Here is a 17,044-nt window from a genome sequence, read left to right as displayed (position 1 = left end):
GCCGAAAATAACGACACGCTGTGGTCGTTACGCGCGACACTCGCGGGCCTCAGTGCGTTAATGTCCGTGGACCAATCGTGCGGAGACTGAAAAAGCTCGTCTCTTCATCCTCACCTTATTCCACATATTTTTTCTCTTCTTCTTTTTCCTCTTCTTTCCCATCCTCTTCAATTTCTCTCTCACTTCTCCCCCTCTCTATTCTTATTCGATACTAGCCAATTGCCGTACAGAATGCGGAACACATCAAGCACGAGGACACCTCTTTTCACCTTCAGTTTTGTTTTCTACGTCAAAAGTGGGACCATGCCCTAATTCATTCTTAAACTTAGTTCTCCGCGCATCCACCTTCGATCTTTCAAGCTGGAAGTCTATCCCGAATTATTCTTAACTCTCTTTCTCTCTACCAAAGTGTTTTACTCCCTACTCTGTAACAAAGTGATCCTAAGATTTCTAACATTGCAACTCGAAACGTCTATACACTGACGACAATTTATCCATCATTCAAACATCGAGAATGAATACTTTTTCGTGAATGCTGCTGAAATATTTGTCGATCTACGTATAGTGACAGCAAGTTTTTATGCTCCAGTTTTGTTATGGGAAGAGGAAGAAGTTTTCTGAAGAAAATAGACGACCGAAAGTTTGCTGAAGCTGATTGGAATTTTTGGCAAGAGTTAACAGAGGTTCGTCGATGACAAAGATATGGCTAGAGCGGGGAACAGTGATTTCTGGCTAATTTTTATACCATGAAGGGATTTTTCAAGGTAACTCACATTGTGTAATTTCTTTTAAATTTTCCGAGGACATTCGTAAATATCGCCATTATTTAATATGGGCGTTGCCTTGGATTAAACCTTACATATAACCACTATATACTGGTTACTGGAATGAAGTTTTATTTTTACAGAACAATGACCTTGCTACTTGGCAGTTAACTTTAATACGCATTGAGAGCAGTAGCCTTTCCGCGTAGTTAAAAATTTCGGTAAATTATTTCTGCCGGTCGAGAGAATGAATTTTCTAACGAATAGAGAAGTCGATCGAGAACGTGCATCATATCGAGAAATGGGGAATTATCTTGGTTAGATATAGATTCACGCGAAGGAGGGGAAAGCGCCACCGACATCGAGTATCGCAATGCACTTGAAATAAACGATTTTCAAAAGAGAAGCTTCACGCGTTACGAGTTTTGGCAGTTTACTCGACCGCGCAGCCACTGCGAAATGTAAGCTGTGATTTACAGAACAATGAACTTACCGAATGAACGATTTTAGGTGCAGTGCCACCTAAACGTGCGAAGCTGCGAAAACACAATTATTTATACGAGCTGCGAGCTGAACAATTGCGTCAAACCTGGAAATTCGTCGAGCGCCAGTTATAGCATCAGTAAACTTCCTTATTTCAAACAATAAATGAAAATTCCAGCGCAATGCCTGTACGCGCTAAAATATCTCTGTAAATACGAAAATATACACGTTGCCTAAGAATCACTCAAAGTTTTCAGGAACGAAAGATCATAGAGCGTTAAACGAGACTGAAGGATTTCTCGCTAAAACATTGAAAGATCTACAAATACAATTGGTATACGTTCATAAAGAAACGTAAGAATAAACAATAGTGTTTAGTGAAATGTTTGAAATTGCGTGTGGCGTTTGAAGAGCGAGGATCAGAAATGTCCGAGCAGGGCTTCGGAGAGGTCGGGGCAGTTGGGATGGATTTTGGAAAGAAGATGAGTCAGCGACGGGGTCATAGTGTGAGGAGGTCCAGGACGACGAAGATGGAGGATCGGGAAGGTTTGCCAACTCCACCGCCGAATCCATGGATCATTCAGGAGAGTTCTGGAAGAAGGGTCGAGACCGAGGCGGAAGCGAACGAGGAGAATGGCCTTGGAGGGACCGAAGAAGACGAGGACATCATAGCTTATCTTTCCGGTTTGAGTCAGCAGTTTCCAGCCGAGTGTCACAATCCTGACGAGACCTTCTCCCACCTGGACCGTCTTTACAATCTAACCGAACAGGTTCTGGGTCTTCGAGAACGCGGCTCCAAGTTGTTCAAACGCGTTCGCCAGCTGGAGAGGACCAGGGTCCTCAGGGTCGCCGACCTTGAGGCTGAAAGAGCCATAGCGGCTGGCGAGTTGCCCGGAAGTGAGTTGCCGGACGAAGACGCTGGTTTCGCTGAGTCCTTGCTCGACGCCATTTTGGCGAACGGAGGCGAGCCCCAGACACCCAGAAGAAGCATCAAGTCTCCTTCCGGTAGACGCAGAAGTAGATCCTTGGGATTCCCCGAGCAGAATCTGACACCCAGGGTCGCCCTTAATCGTCCTGCCGATCCTGATAAGGTATCTTCGTTTTCTGCAAATATATGCTGGGTTTGCGCACGTTTACTATTTTGTTCGCTGTTTGCAATGTGAACATTTTCAGGGCAGGAATAACGAAGGAGGGCCGAAAGTATCGAAATGGACGAAGGTGAAAGCAGCTTTCAAGTGGGAGAGAGCTTGCACGAATGACCTTATCGAAATTACGGAAACCACCCCCTCCACACCGACCACCAAATACCTCAGAATACCGGAAGTGACCGGTAGCTGGAGCGGATCTACCTTGTCACCCGCTACCAGTGAAGTTTCCGGTCCATCCACTTCCATCGGTCGGATTTCTTCTGCTTCCTCCTCCAACGAAGACGTTTTCGACGGTATATTGACTCAGTTTCATTACTCTACGAATATATCGATATAAATTTTATGCACCCCATCAATCTCTCCGAGCTTATTCAGAAAAATTTCGTCCAGATACGCTTTTTTCTGCTTTCATCGCCCATTCACCACTATTTTAACTGTCGAACTTTCTGTTTTAATGACTTTTTTTATTAGCTCCATAACTCTAGCAGTACATTTCCCGTCGATGTTTTCTGACCGAAAAAATCCTAGCAAAAATAATTTCCACGATGAAATACGGTGCTTGGTCTTTCCTTCGAGTTGCTGCGTCTTGCCTGAGCTGCTTGCTTCTTTTCCGAGCTGGCGAACATAAAGCGGAGCTATAAAGCTCTCGAATATTATACACCGAAGCCAAAATATTAAATCCCTGCAGCTATAAGTATAAGTTATCAACAATAAACATTTTGCAAGGCGCAACATCGGCCAAGATTTTTCACCGATTTTATACCCTCGTGTACACGTGCATGTGTATCAACTATAATGCATTTCGTTAAAGCATCAATCGAAATAACAGATTTTGCTGGCAGGTCAACGAAAAACCATTTCTGACAAAGCTGACGACGGAAATAGGCGAAGTAACGAAGGAGACCAACTTCCGGTGGTATTCAAAACTGAAACTGAAGAAATTTCCAACGAGGTGAGTGCCTTTTACTCACTAACCAATCCTTGCCTTCCTGCATGCATGGATCACATATAAAAATTGTTGGTAGCTTTTGAAAATAAAACTCATTGTGTATCGAGAATTATACTCGAGTAAGGTCAAATACGTAAGTGTTTTGGTTTTGTCAAAACAACCTCATAGATTCTCATAACAGATTATTTATAGCCTATTTGTCGTTTAGTTTCATGGACGAAGAAATTTAATGATATACTAGAGATTTTTCTAGCTTCAATCGCTATATGTAATAAAAATTTGGAAAATTAAGGAAAACAGTCGACGAGCCAGTGTATAGCGGAAGTAAGCTGATAGAAGCCAAGAGAAAGCTAATCAGGGAGGAATTTGAAGTTTTCTATGAAATTTCAAGATTTTCAGTCGTCCTATTAACACTGTCGAGGAACTCGAACGTGACTGTCGCGTTGCTGGGGACGCGAATAGGAATGCAACGCGAGAATACACCAGGAAAACGCATTCCGACACTGTCCATCAGAAACTATATTACCGTGAAAACATTTCACTGCTCGACTACAAAGTACACCCCACTATTTTCCCTCTTATTAAAATCTCAATCCCTCCCATACACCATGCAAAGTCTCCACCAATTGTACACACCTTTGTGCATGTGTCTGTGTTATATATATCCGGAAGCCTCGGTGGCTTTGCTATATATACACACATACACACATGCTCGTACATATAAGCCGCTTTGAGAATTTTGTTCCAAAGATATTCTCGCCTGGCGAAATGCAACCATATGCGCATATCAAAGTTTTACAAGCCAAACGTAGGATTATTTATAGAGCAGACATTTCGGTATGGCCTATAAAATCTTTGCAGTGCAGATTATAATTAGGGAGGGCTTTCAACGTGTGTGAGAAATATTTGGATCTTTGTGATTGAACTTTGTAGAGTCTTCGGAGATGGATTGGTCGAGGGAGGAGGGGCCGAGGGGGAGATAAGAGATTCGAATGTAGGGGCAATAAGTGTTAAAGCGGCGGCACGCGAGAGATTCTTCTTCCGCGACGTATCGGTGTGCGAGAGTCGATTTAAAAATATCTCCTCGCGGCACGCGTGGCAACCACGGCCGCGACTTCTGAACTTGTTCGGCCAGCTTCTGTCCTACGAAGAAACGTTAAAGTCCACCTCCGACGATGCGCCTGTCCAACGAAACTTTATCTTCTTCAGTTACAGCGGCTTCACCAATTATTCTCAGTCAATCACTTCCACCCCCACCCCCCTTTTTCTTTACAGAAATAATACAGAAGTTTTTAGATTTCTTCGTCGATCGTGCTTCTTCTTTTAGAACATGCTATTCGACGAATTTATTATTGTGTAGTAATAATAATAAAATAATAACAGGTAAAGAACCAGTTGTCCTTAAATACGAGTCCTGGAAAATCGTCGTCGAAAATATCGAGTAGTTTCGAGCAGGTGATAGAAGCTCCGGATAAGCCTAGTGGTAAAAGGCCAACACCCATTCTCACCATTACCATACCACCGAACGATGAAGAATTTCGGAATGCCTCGTCACCCGAGTCCATTTCACCTCTTCCTTCGAGTATATTGGACTCTGGTGATTCCTCTCCACAACGAACGAAAATGCATCGAGATACTATCAGTGGTGAATTTAAGAGACAGGTGAGAAAATTTTGTATATCCAACAATTTTTACTATATCCTTGTAATGTCAATAAAATGCTAATAATTGCATGATTGTTACTCTTTCGTATATAGAATCGATCGATTGCAATTGTATATATTTTTGGACGATTGTTTGCGGAGTTAGTCACGCGCTAAATCAGCCTGCCATATGCATTTTGTTTCAGCGTTCCATCGCGGAGGAGCCTGCAGCTCCAAGGCCAAAAATGCAGAGGCAAGATTCAAAATGGAACAAAGTGAGACGAGCGTTCCTGACCAATGCAGCTTTCAGCGTCCCTCCGAGCCCAGTCAGGGTCACGCCTAGACTCTCCTTTCAACACGATGGTGAGGCTATCTCCGATTGATTTGTCGTGCGTTAAATAATTCGGATTAATAAAAGTAGCATAAAAAATTCGTAGATTCTTCGGTGTCGAAAGTTCGAAGCTGTGGCGGTAGCGTGGAGGATCTAGGAAGGAACGTTGGTAACTCCCAAGGAGATACGCGTAGAGACTACAGGCAACTCCGTGAAAAACTGGGAGCAGAATTCCATCAGAAGCTGGTGGAATGGGAGAAGCTGAAGAGTTCCGGTCGACCGATCACAGCGGAGACTCTGCTGCCGGGTGAAGAACGCTTGGCACCGGAGTTCCGCCGGAAGTTACAGGAATGGAAGCGAGCGAAAAAAGGAAGACGCGGTAGCTCCTCGGTGGAGCAACAACAGCAGCAACAAAGTCGAGCGAGTAGACGTCGATTGACGGATTGGCAGCTTTGGAGATCCGCGTCGAAGCCCGAAGGAACGCCAACTTCCGGTCCGAGGGGAAGTTGCGTCAGCGTCACTAGTACCGGGAGTGCACCTAGCGACGCAAGGCCGCACTTGTGCGAGGATTTTGTCAGGAGAATGGAAGCCTGGAGGAGAATCAACTCTGCTGTTGTTCATAAAGTAAGTTCTGCCATCGATGACTCGGAGTTTCTTGCGTTGGACCGGCTCCTGTCGATTCTGGCAGCCCCCTATGGCAAAAACCGCCCTCTTCCTGATCGATTCGCCATCCACCACCACGATACAAGGTAAACTTCATCTTCGATTACTACAATTTTTAGGCTTCTCATTCTTCCTCAAATCATTAAAATTCTTTTCTCGAATGGCTCCTAGTGAGAGGTCTCAAGACTCAGCAAACGAGGTCCTCATACGAACATCGATGGGCTCCTATCGTTTCGAAGGGATTTCCCGAGAATTTACAAGGAAATTGTACGATTGGGAAAAGTATCGTGGTATTTCACCAAGGTCATCGACCTTCAGACTTTTGGGACCAACGTACGCAGCCTTGGCTGGAGAATCCTGCACGGAAAATTGTGGAACTTCTGCTAATGTTATAGGTAAGCTACTTGTTTTTTGTAATGTTGTGAAGTTTTAACGAGAAGGGTTGAAAATTAGGGGATGAGGAGGCCATGTTAGGTGGTTTGAAACGTTCCAAGTCCATGAGCAGCGTACAGAGCAATCTTCGAGATTTGGCAATGCCAAGGAGATCAACGAGCCTGCAGTCATTGAGTAGAATGGCTGATCAACTGTGCGATGATAATCGAGCAAGCACGTCATCGGCTCCTAGTGGGTAATTCTCTGTACGTAATCCTGATTGGTGACGATTCTAGGAGCCTACTCACGTGGACAGAATTTCTTTCAGTCGATGTGCAGCGAATCGAAGATGCTACAACGGAAGATTCCGAACCGGAAGCAATGATAATCGATATCGAGGACGTCATAGAAGAAACGGCGAGTCCTTTGACAAGAGTCCAACCTCATCAAATGCCAGTCTATTCTGTGGCAGCTAGCGAGACCACCAGCATTGCTGTTCCACTTGGTACGGTAACTTCCAGTCATGAACCTTCGCCAGTTATTTTAATGGAAGCTGAAGAAAACCACGATCCAAGACCTACCGAGAGACCGGAAACGGATATCTCCAGTCATGACGAGGACTCCTTAAGATCCAACTCGTCCATCGGCTGGAACAAATTTCCACTTGACACACAATATACCAGGTATGTAATAATATATTGAATAATTCATGTGACGTTACATAAATTTATTATTGTCTCATGTTTTGTAGAAATTCCGTTGAGACCTTGATTCCAGTACTGCTTAGGACCACCATTGATGATAGGGATTCCAGCACAGGTAAGACTTAAAGAATTTTATTTAAGGCGATGTTAAAACGTAAAAAGCAATTTATTTCTAGCGAATGATGGGGCAAAAATGGAAGAGGATATTAACCGTGTAAAGGTAATATTTCTACGTCTCTATATTTTATTTTTTAAACTTTTTGTAAAACTTGAATTTTTAATGTTAAATAATTCAACGAAAACTAGAGAAATTTGTGGAAAAATTTCTTCCCGTATTTGGAAAAGAGTTTTTTGGATAATTCGTGAAATTATTCAAAAACGCGTGGAAAATTAAGTTTTATCGTAGCGCAATGAAAATTAGCGACCTATCGGTACAACCAGGACTTACCGAGCGGGTGCGGAAGCAGCAAGGAGGGTACGGAGAGGATGGATGGCCGACGGGAGTCCTACCCACAGAGCAAAATGAACAATAGGAAAAGGGAAGAATTCAAAGTCGATAAGGTCACCGTTAACCTTTCCAGCTTAGGAAGGCCCAAGCAGAATCAACAGGAAAACACGAGTCCTTATTTACAGGGAATCACCAGTACACCGCAAGAATGTATTACCGCAAAATGTGCTATCGTCAAATCAGGTCTGTGTTTGAATAAATTTTCACATAAATTGCTAAAATAACAATTATCTAATTGTATTGCAGATGTTAAACTATTAGATAATGATGCAAATAAGACGAGACAAAAAGATGAGGACCCTGATGTCGATTTTTACGAGAGGTACAGAAGAAGTCGAGAGAATTCTGTCAGATCCAGATGGTTCCAGGATTTTTTATCCAGCACTCCGAACAATTATTCAAACAACAACGAGATTAAGAGTAACAATACCACGCTCCAACAGCCATTCGCAAAGGAGGAAAACTCGATGAAAAATCAAACTAAATTTCCCACGTCAACAAAAGCCACAAGTGCATTTCCATTCCACGGCGAGCCGATAGTGAAAACTACAGCTTTGACGGTCTCCACCTATCCTGACTCACGAGGCATAAAAAGGATAATCATCAACGAGAAGACTTTGAACAAGATCGTGGTTCCCACCAGTCCAGAATTATCAAGGTCGATAAAAAGCCAGACGCCGGTAGTCGAGAAAGATTTTGAAACGATTGGGGTAGAAAAGGGAGCAGAGGAAGAAATCTGTCGTATCGACGTGGACGAATCGAGTTCGATCGAGAGTCGAACCAAAGGGATCTCGACAGGTACAACAACGAACAATAGAAGACTTGGGAGAAAGAGTGTGTCCCCTAACGTCTTCGTGAAAACGAAACGAATGATTTTCTCCCCTTTCCGACGTACGGAGGAGTCCCAAAGGAGGAGGGAATCAATCGTTTTAGAACCGGAGCGTGGAAGATCAAAAGGGAGCAGTAACGAATCTAGATCGGCGTCGCCGAAAATCTCAAAGCAAGACGCTTTCCACCGATTGCAATTACCGTTATTATGGCCACTCGGCATTTCTTTGAAGAACCAAGAAGTGCCGGAGGAAATCCATAAGAGGTCGGCCCAGGAGGGATCGAACAGGAAGCCGTCGACCAGTGACGAAAATGAGAACCCTTGGCGATTGGCTAGCCAAGAGTCCCCGGAAATCCACCACGAGCCCAAGAGAGTGTCCTTAATAGCTTCGAGTGTGGAAAAGCGGAAAATCCCACGCGTTGAGAAAGAAAATTCGAGCGTGGACAGTGAGAAATTATCTTCGGATTTGATGCATAAGTTGAGAATATTATCAAGCGTGGCTGCGAGAAGGGATGGGAGGTTTCTGAACGAAACTGATTTTAGCATAGATACCAGCGGAGTAACAGGAATAAAAAGGACGAAGGACACTGGATTTCTCTCCAGGAGGACCATTTGCCACTCTGCAGTTGAGTCCAGAACGTCAGAGAGTGTCCTGAGTAAAGTTCATCGTGAGAAGAGTGGAGAGGATGGATCCGGGGCAGGAAGCTCTTCTGGGACTTCCGGTACCAGGCCTGATCTCATCAAATCTGCGAGTGTTGGCATGATCAACGTGGAACCTGACGCCCTCGGAAGAGTTGGGAGAGCCATGGAACGAGGCTTCGAATCCCTGCCGAGGACCATTCTGAAGAGGCGGGACACTTCCGGTCCTCTGGCCAAGATTGTCGGCAAATTGGGCCTCGCCAGACTCATTCGTGCCAGAGATTCGGATGAATCTCGCATGAGTGCTGTTTCCACTCTGTGTCGGCAAAGCTTGTTCATTGGCTTGCCGGATTTTGCCAACTGCGAGGAAGACAGCCAGAATGAGCTTCGCGAAGCCAGGAACCACAGCGACGACGAGATTCGAAAGGATACCAGTAGGAACCAGGATGACCTTGGAACTTGATCCACTACTCTATTGCATCAAGATTCGATTCCATTTCAGGGCAAATCACGTCGAGGGTTCAATGAACTCGAGGATCGTGTATTTGTCTTTCAAGGAATGTTACTGGAGATGAGGCGATCTATATTTTTAGTCGATATGCAAAATACTCGTGTATCTTGTAAGTTTCAAAGTACTATTTTCGTAACACGCATTTCGTTGCAAGAAAAATTGTTCCCTCTATCGTTTATTTTTCTGTTCCTTCCATTGATTAATCTCCTGATCCTGAATATGACTTTTTATTTTGTAGCTTGAGTGTTTATACACTTTGTTTTTTCTGGAAGAAAGGAATGATTAACCGCAATTGAATGTTCACCCTTGATAGGGTGGTTTTTCATATTAAATATCATAGAACAATGAGGTTATCGAAATTGTGCAAAGAAACGGGACCAATAGTTGATTCATATCGATTGGAGGAGTTCCTGGGACTCGTGGAACCTGTTCACAATAGGGATATCCCATGGGAGAGGGTGGTTTCAAATCAAAACTCTCTCCCTTTTCTCATGGCACTCGAGAATGGCGGCTTCTCGGTGACGGTGCCACTCAAAGCGTGCGCAAATATTCGCCAGAGACCGTCGCGTAAGAAGAGTTAATAAAATTAAGAAAAAACAATGAATAAATTAATTGCAATATTTACAACTCTAAAAGCTGCATATATGTTTACAGCGGGTCATGATTCAGTAAAACACGGAATAATTCAGATAATAAATATCAAAGAAAGAAGTAGAGAAATCGTGAAGATAGTCGTATGATTTATTTACCAATTCTTGTAACGACCTGAGTAATAATAATAACATTTTTCTATTTTACTGAATGTAAGAAATGGATAAAACAGTGCACATAATTGAGACAGTAAATTTTTTTAGAAAAAAAGGAGAGAGAAACTTGTAAGTTGACTGAAGGATTTGTTTACCAGGCCGTTTGCATCCGTTGAAATCCGCTTAATGCGATGAGCCAAAAAGGGGCGCGTAGGTTACACGTATAGAATAACGTATAGGCGCTCGCAAAGGGTTGCGAATTTAGAGAGGAAGGGGTAGTGGGTAGGCTGGACTGTGAGGGGAAAGAGCTTGAGTTACTGTGGAGGGAGGCACGCGGCAGCAGCGACCGAAACGATCGACACGCGTGCTACTCCTCGCCACTCCAAACTGCCCCAGGGACATTAATCCCATTTAATCAAACACCGGCAACCTTCCTCCCATTTTTCTCAACTTCTCTCTTACACGCGCCAAAATCTTTTCTAAAATTATCCAATTATTCTTCTCGTTTAATCGGCACTATTTTTTATTTATAAATAATAATCTTGTAGCTCTAGATGCAATTTGTTTAATATTGAAAATTTAGCTTCGTAAATTATCCAAATTAAAATTTTTAATAATTTATTTTTTATTATTATATAAATGAAAGGTTTAGGTGCACTGACTCTTCCAATAGTATAGAGATTCCCACGTTTGACACTGATATGAGAGGGAGAAAGAGTATACTATAATATAGGACAGCGGTCGTATATTTTTTGAATGGTCGGTCGATTTACGACGTGGAAGCGAATAATCGGTGAGACAGCAAACAATGGGGGATCGTGTTTTCCACCGCGTTTCCCGGGATCGACCACGCGCCTACCTGGCTCACGTAATCCGGAAGTGGAGTCGCGAGCACGAATCCACCATCGAAATGCGGATCTTCCATAATAGACAACGAGTACCGGATCCGTAGGTGCTCGTGATTCCCGCACTCTGCCTTGTATCACCTTTCGTTCAATGGGCTTTCGGGGACCACCCTGGCAGATCCGAATCGAACCACTATAATACGTAACTGTAACAACTTTTCCAGGCCAATCAATTTTTCATAAAAAATCTCCGAATTTCAATCCAAAATGCACAGAAAAAAATTCAACAATAAAAAAGGGCTTTACTGAAATTTTTATAAGGAGAAAAAAAAGTTCTGTATCTTCTGTTCGTTGTGGTTTGATTTTAAATATTAAAAATTCGTTGGAGGGAAGTGTAGACGTTTTTTTTCTATTAGAAAATGGCTTCTTCCGTTTTTCATCCAGCTGGTCACTCTTGAGCTCATGCGCCTGTTGCCACGAGACAATTTAACGCCGGCAAAGGGGGAACGTGGTTGGCGGAGAAGGAAGAAGAGGGGGGGGGGGGGGAGAAAAAGAGGAAAGAAGCTACTTAGAAGAAAGATGCACAGATGTGGTGGCAGTCGAATAGCGAGCAACCGACAAATTTCAAGCATCGATTATATTTATCGCTTGATCCCGTCGCGATTGCATTATTCTTGCAGCTAATTCGTTACGCTTTTGTAAGAAAGGGGTGGAACACCATCGAAATATCTCCCTGGCATCACAAAATGTCCCAAATATAGTCGACAAAATCGTTATACTAAAGCATATGTAAAATTAGAAAATATTTCACTGAAAACTTTTTTTGACAAAACATTCTTCTTTCAATAAAAAAGTAATATTATAATTAACAATAAGGTAGCAATTTAATTTCTTACCATTAAAATTAAATGAGATTTATATCAATTAAAAGATTGATTAGCGAGAGGAGTATGTAATAGGAATCTCTCTCATCGAGGTAGTGAAGAAGGCACTGAAATACCAGAGAGGTATTCGAAAATTCTTTGAACTCCTTACTCATCGATCTAAGCAATAAAATTCTCAGCCACCTAATGATAGTCGATTCTCGCAATGTGAAGCAGCCGATTTCGAGATAACAGTGGTAGTCCAGGGATAGGCGAATCGCGGATAAAAAGGTGAATGAGGAGTTTGGGGATCTTGAGATAAACCGAAGAAAAGTAAAGGAGAGAAAAAGACAGAACGGATTGTCTAAGAGACGCGAGATCGTAAATATTTCCCGTGGCAATTAATTCTCCACGCCGGCACCTTCGGCTTTTTGGGGCGGGTACGATAGTAAATGTGTATGCTTGGGTAAAAAAGGGAAGAGAAGGGGTGGATTGGGGGTGGGTCTGTGAAGAGTGCGCGGCCGGCCAGTGCAGGTGAACCGTTCTTCGATCCTAGAAGATTATTTCAATCGACCAAGAACTCTCGCTATTAATATCCAAAATTAATACAATATCCTTCAAACTTACTTAAATGATTTCGATATACTATTGGAAATTTTCCAAGAATTTCCTATTCGCAACAGCGAATCAACCGATAAAAATTCTCTTAATAAATATAATAGAATCATTGCTGCAACCGATATAATTGCTAAATACTAACTGACACTAATGGGCAATAATTCTCAAGTTGACAAATTTATTATTTCCTTTTCGTGATTTGCCAAAATGATCACGATTTCCTTCAAACGTTGTCAGATGATTTCGATAATATTGGAATTTTTCCAAGGACCTCCCACTCGCAGCAGTGAATCAAACGATTATATAGCAAATTTTACTTCGTAGCAAGTAAAACAACTTGGTTTTCGATGACTTATGTAATTATTAACTATACTAATTTGACGTAAAGAAGGTGGGAAGAAAAGGTCGGGGGCTTTCTATTAGCACCACGTGAATAATGTTCATCGTTTTATTATAGAGACTTTTTTTCTATTTACTCGTTTTGTTTAGAACGCTGCAGTTGGCGGAAGGACCGAACTATTGCCACGCGACGACCTCGTGGAATGCCGAGGGAAGAATGCTGCAAGATTAGGGGCCCTTTGCAATTTATTTACTCTGCGAAGGTTCGGACTTTGGAGTTCGCACCCGAAGCAAAAAGCTTCCAGACCCAATATACAAGTTTATTCTAGCCGCGGACCGCTAAACTCGTCGAGATGCAGCCAATTCTCTCTCTCTCTCTCTCTCTCTCTCTCTCTCATATACTCTTTCCCACTTTATAGCCGCTCTCATCTCGAACTGGAAAGATTTACTTTGACGCCGACTTGGCAAATACACTAGCGCTCCGTTACCCTTTTCTTTAAGCTCCATGGATACATAGGTAACAGAAGCTCAAGTGCCACCAACGTTTTTATTGCGAACCGCAGACTCTGAACAAATGTAAATAATAACCTTTTTTCACCACGAAAATTTTCGTCCTTCTCCTTGCAATAGCAAAAGTTCATGTATATATGTATGTACAGAGAAAATTAATAAAAAATGGTAAAAAGACTACAATTGCAAGGTACAAGCAATATATCGTCGTCGTAAAGGGGTCAAACTTATTATTATTACTCGATTTAAACGAGTCAGCTACGTTCAAAGTACCGTTTATTATATCGCGTTCCATTCTGCGTAGCTTTGCCCGCTCCTGTCATCCTCCAGCTTTCCGAAGAATGGACCGAGATTTATACCAACGCGTAATTTACGCACAGGGATCTATTACGCGTACTAAATAACTCGCGTATTTTCCACGAAACCCATTATTATTTACCGTACAGCGCTTCCTCATTACGCAATATATCCGAGAGCTGTAAGAAAATAGTATTTTTTCTTCAAGAATTTGCAAAGCGAGCATAGTGGTGTAGGAGGGAAAATTTCAATGAGATAACGATAATAAATCGATTTATCTGGTTTATTCAGGATATTGATGTAAGGTTCAGAGGTAAAAATGACGATTTTTTGGGAAGTAATTTATTTCACCCTTAGGATTTGAACATTTTAAATTGAGAAATATAGTTTTTGGCGTGAGACAACGAGAGAGGAGAGAACGAAAGGAGAGTCGTGATGGAAGGAAGGAGTCTGCAGGTTCTCAAATTGCGATGAAACCTAGCACCGAAGCGTCGCGTGGGTTTCGTATGACGACGGGACCACCGATGATGGACACGTACCCCCAGGTTATCTGCTAATTTCAATTTCTCCAAACCTTTCCCAATAAAAACTTTCCTGGCAACTCTTTACTCCCTATAATTTCAATTCCAAAATCGTATAATGGAATATTATTTTCACTCTTGTAATTTAAATATTTTTGCTCAAAGCATTCAAACGAGGATTTTTCTATATATGTCACCCATGAGTCTGTTTGATCTACGAGATCAAAATAGATAAGTTACGTGGATCGATTCCAAAGATCATTTTCCCTACTGGGTGATCCATGATCGAAAGTTCTTCTCTGATGCAAAGTATTTAATATGAGTAGTATATATATAGGAGTATACACTTTGAAGGAATACAATATTTTTACTATATAGGAATATTGATTGTGGAGCTACTAGAATAATACACTTGGCTTTTTACGTTGAAAATAACTTTATTAAACATTATCACGACTACTGTCGCGTTTCAGTCTCGCTGTGATTTTTCAATCCTATAAGTACAATAAATATAATGAAATTTCTTACAACTATATAATACAGTTCTTAACTCGCGATTATATTACAGTATGTACAGTCTTGTATTATTTACAAATACGACGCGTATCGTTAAAATTGAGCTCTCTAATCAATGAGGACTTACATAGTGGTGTGATTAACAATTAATATTACAACGAGAAAGGTTAAACTTGAATCGGAAAACAATGAGACATGTTGTATTAATTATTGAGCAAACTGTGGTAATATGTCTTTTGTTGTGAATACTAGAAGGACAGCTCTATGTATATATCACTTTCTTCTTGATTAACATTAACTACACCCTCTATATGGAGGCTAATAAAAAGCGCTGTGTTGGAAGGGCAACAGTGGTCCGGAACCAATCTGGCCGGCGGTTTCTTTGAAGCCAAAACACATTTTCTTTGAAACACGTGTAAACCGAAGAAATGGATCATAGGTCATGGATCACTGCGCCGATCCAGTGAGCTCCTCTAAAAGTCCACTTTGTTGACATCCGGAAAACTTTCGTTCAAGGATTCCGCCACTTGAGTAGGTCCTGAGAGGTTCTATCGAGGCACAACAGTGTCAAGCGTGGTGGAGTGCCATTGAAGACTTGGAAGATCGATAAAAAATTGTTGATTCATTGAAGAAGATCGTAGAGGGCCGTGATGTAGGATTGAGCCATTTGCAGAGTTTCGTATTTGGACAATTGCCTGTCGTTACCGAGCGAAGGCAGATATGCCCTGAGACGGTCGAAGGCCTTGTTAAGGTTTTGCATTCTGCGTCTCTCACGAGCATTTGCGGCCAACCTGCGTTTTCTAACGACTGTAGAGCTGATGTACTTGGTACGTCTTCTAGGGTCACGTGGTTCCACTGGAGAAACGGAATCGCTGAGGTCATCATCGCTGTCAGCATCCATGGGTCTGTCGGAGAGGTCACTGCCTCTGGAGGATTTGGCATCATCGTGAACCTCCACAGGATGTCCTTTGGACATTGGAGCAAGGGTTCGGTAGACGGTTCCCGAAGTGGAGGATCCTTCCGGTTCCGAGGAGGCCGATGACAAGGTGGTAGCAGGACTCACGGATCGCAGACTCGTTGGGCTGGGTGTGTGCCAGCCATCACTGTTATTCTCGTAGATGAGGCAGTGTGGTGCTGCCAGGGTACTCACTGGTGGTAAACCAACTTTGCTCTTGTTATAGGCATAGCTGGGGAGATCTAGGTATGGCAGAGTATCCTCTTCCCTGGGGTAGAGGTAGCCGTAACGGAACATTTCTTGCAGCTCCATATTTCCTCCCTTTAGCTTCCTGCGGGATCACGAGATCTCTTGGTTCACTTGGTTTTTTAAATATTTCTTCAAAGCAGAATTTTCTCTTCCCCTCCAAATTCACAGGATCTTTTGATTCACTTTATTTCTCGTGTATTTTTCTAGTGAAATGTTCTTTCTCTCTCTTCCTATATCTCTTTCACGGAACTATAGCACTGGTCCAGAGTCAAACTCCGAATGAGAGTAACGCGCACGGACGAGTTGGGTTCTCGGGGTGGTTCTGGCTGCTGGCAAGACCTGGCGGGGGATTTATGCGTTCGGACAGGCGGGCACCCACCAGCAGCACGTGCCGCACGACCAATCGGATCGCAAATATCCCCACCAAATCTTCGCCAACCCACGAAACCTGCAACAGGTGGCCCGGCGCCTCCACCACATACGATCATCCCTACTCGTTCCGCACCACGAGCATCTATATATGTCTGCATGAGAACACACATTTGAAAAGTCAACGTCGATGCTACCTGCTGTCGCACTTCTTCCATTCCCATTCGCTAATTCCTCAGAACCACCAACCATCACCCTGGAATATCGCTTCATACCTTTGCTTCAATTTATTCTCTATGAAGATAAAAAGGAAAAAAATTTAATTAAAACCCTTATTTCATCGAAATTGTTTTTTTCATTGAAATATATGCAAAATCGGTGGATTCGGATGGAAAAAAGGTGGAAGCGGAAGTTAAGAGTTGTGGAGGATACGCGAGGTCGATCTTGTTGAAGGGCTGCAAAAGTATGAGAGGTTTTTAAGTAGAGGATTAACGTTCCGCTACTTAGGATGAATTTTTGGGTAGGATGGTGGGACCTGGGGCCAAGGTAGAGAACTTGCCGAGGCGATTTCGAAATCCAAGAAGGCTGCGCCCGAGGGGAATGACAGAGATCGGGTTGCTTCGGACCACCGTCGTGCTCGCCGCAAAACTTTATCCTACCTGTTTTCGCTAA

General features: G+C 42.7%; 2 protein-coding genes across 2 annotated transcripts; one reads left to right on the top strand and one right to left on the bottom strand.

Moving 5' to 3' along the window:
- Positions 1-41: 41 nt before the first annotated feature.
- LOC136772809 (uncharacterized) lies at positions 42-10,202 on the top strand. The gene is made up of 14 exons (XM_066725960.1): positions 42-764; positions 908-2,338; positions 2,421-2,688; positions 3,238-3,347; positions 4,728-5,006; positions 5,194-5,350; positions 5,425-6,067; positions 6,153-6,376; positions 6,435-6,605; positions 6,682-7,036; positions 7,105-7,172; positions 7,234-7,277; positions 7,499-7,748; positions 7,812-10,202. Exons 2-14 carry the CDS (start codon positions 1,673-1,675, stop codon positions 9,494-9,496), a joined length of 4,920 nt encoding a protein of 1,639 aa, XP_066582057.1. The 5' UTR covers positions 42-764; positions 908-1,672; the 3' UTR covers positions 9,497-10,202.
- A 5,219-nt stretch (positions 10,203-15,421) lies between these two features.
- On the bottom strand, positions 15,422-16,066 carry LOC136772766 (protein atonal-like). The gene has a single exon (XM_066725893.1). The coding sequence runs from the start codon at positions 16,064-16,066 to the stop codon at positions 15,422-15,424; it is 645 nt and encodes a 214-aa protein (XP_066581990.1).
- Between the last annotated feature and the right edge of the window lie 978 nt (positions 16,067-17,044).

This window comes from Prorops nasuta, unplaced genomic scaffold (assembly GCF_024137725.1).
Source record: "Prorops nasuta isolate Cenicafe-Biocafe unplaced genomic scaffold, Cenicafe_Pnas_1.2 PNAS00004, whole genome shotgun sequence".
Classification (NCBI taxonomy): domain Eukaryota; kingdom Metazoa; phylum Arthropoda; class Insecta; order Hymenoptera; family Bethylidae; genus Prorops; species Prorops nasuta.
Note: the sequence above shows the minus strand (reverse complement) of the source record. Positions and strands in the feature narration are given on the sequence as shown.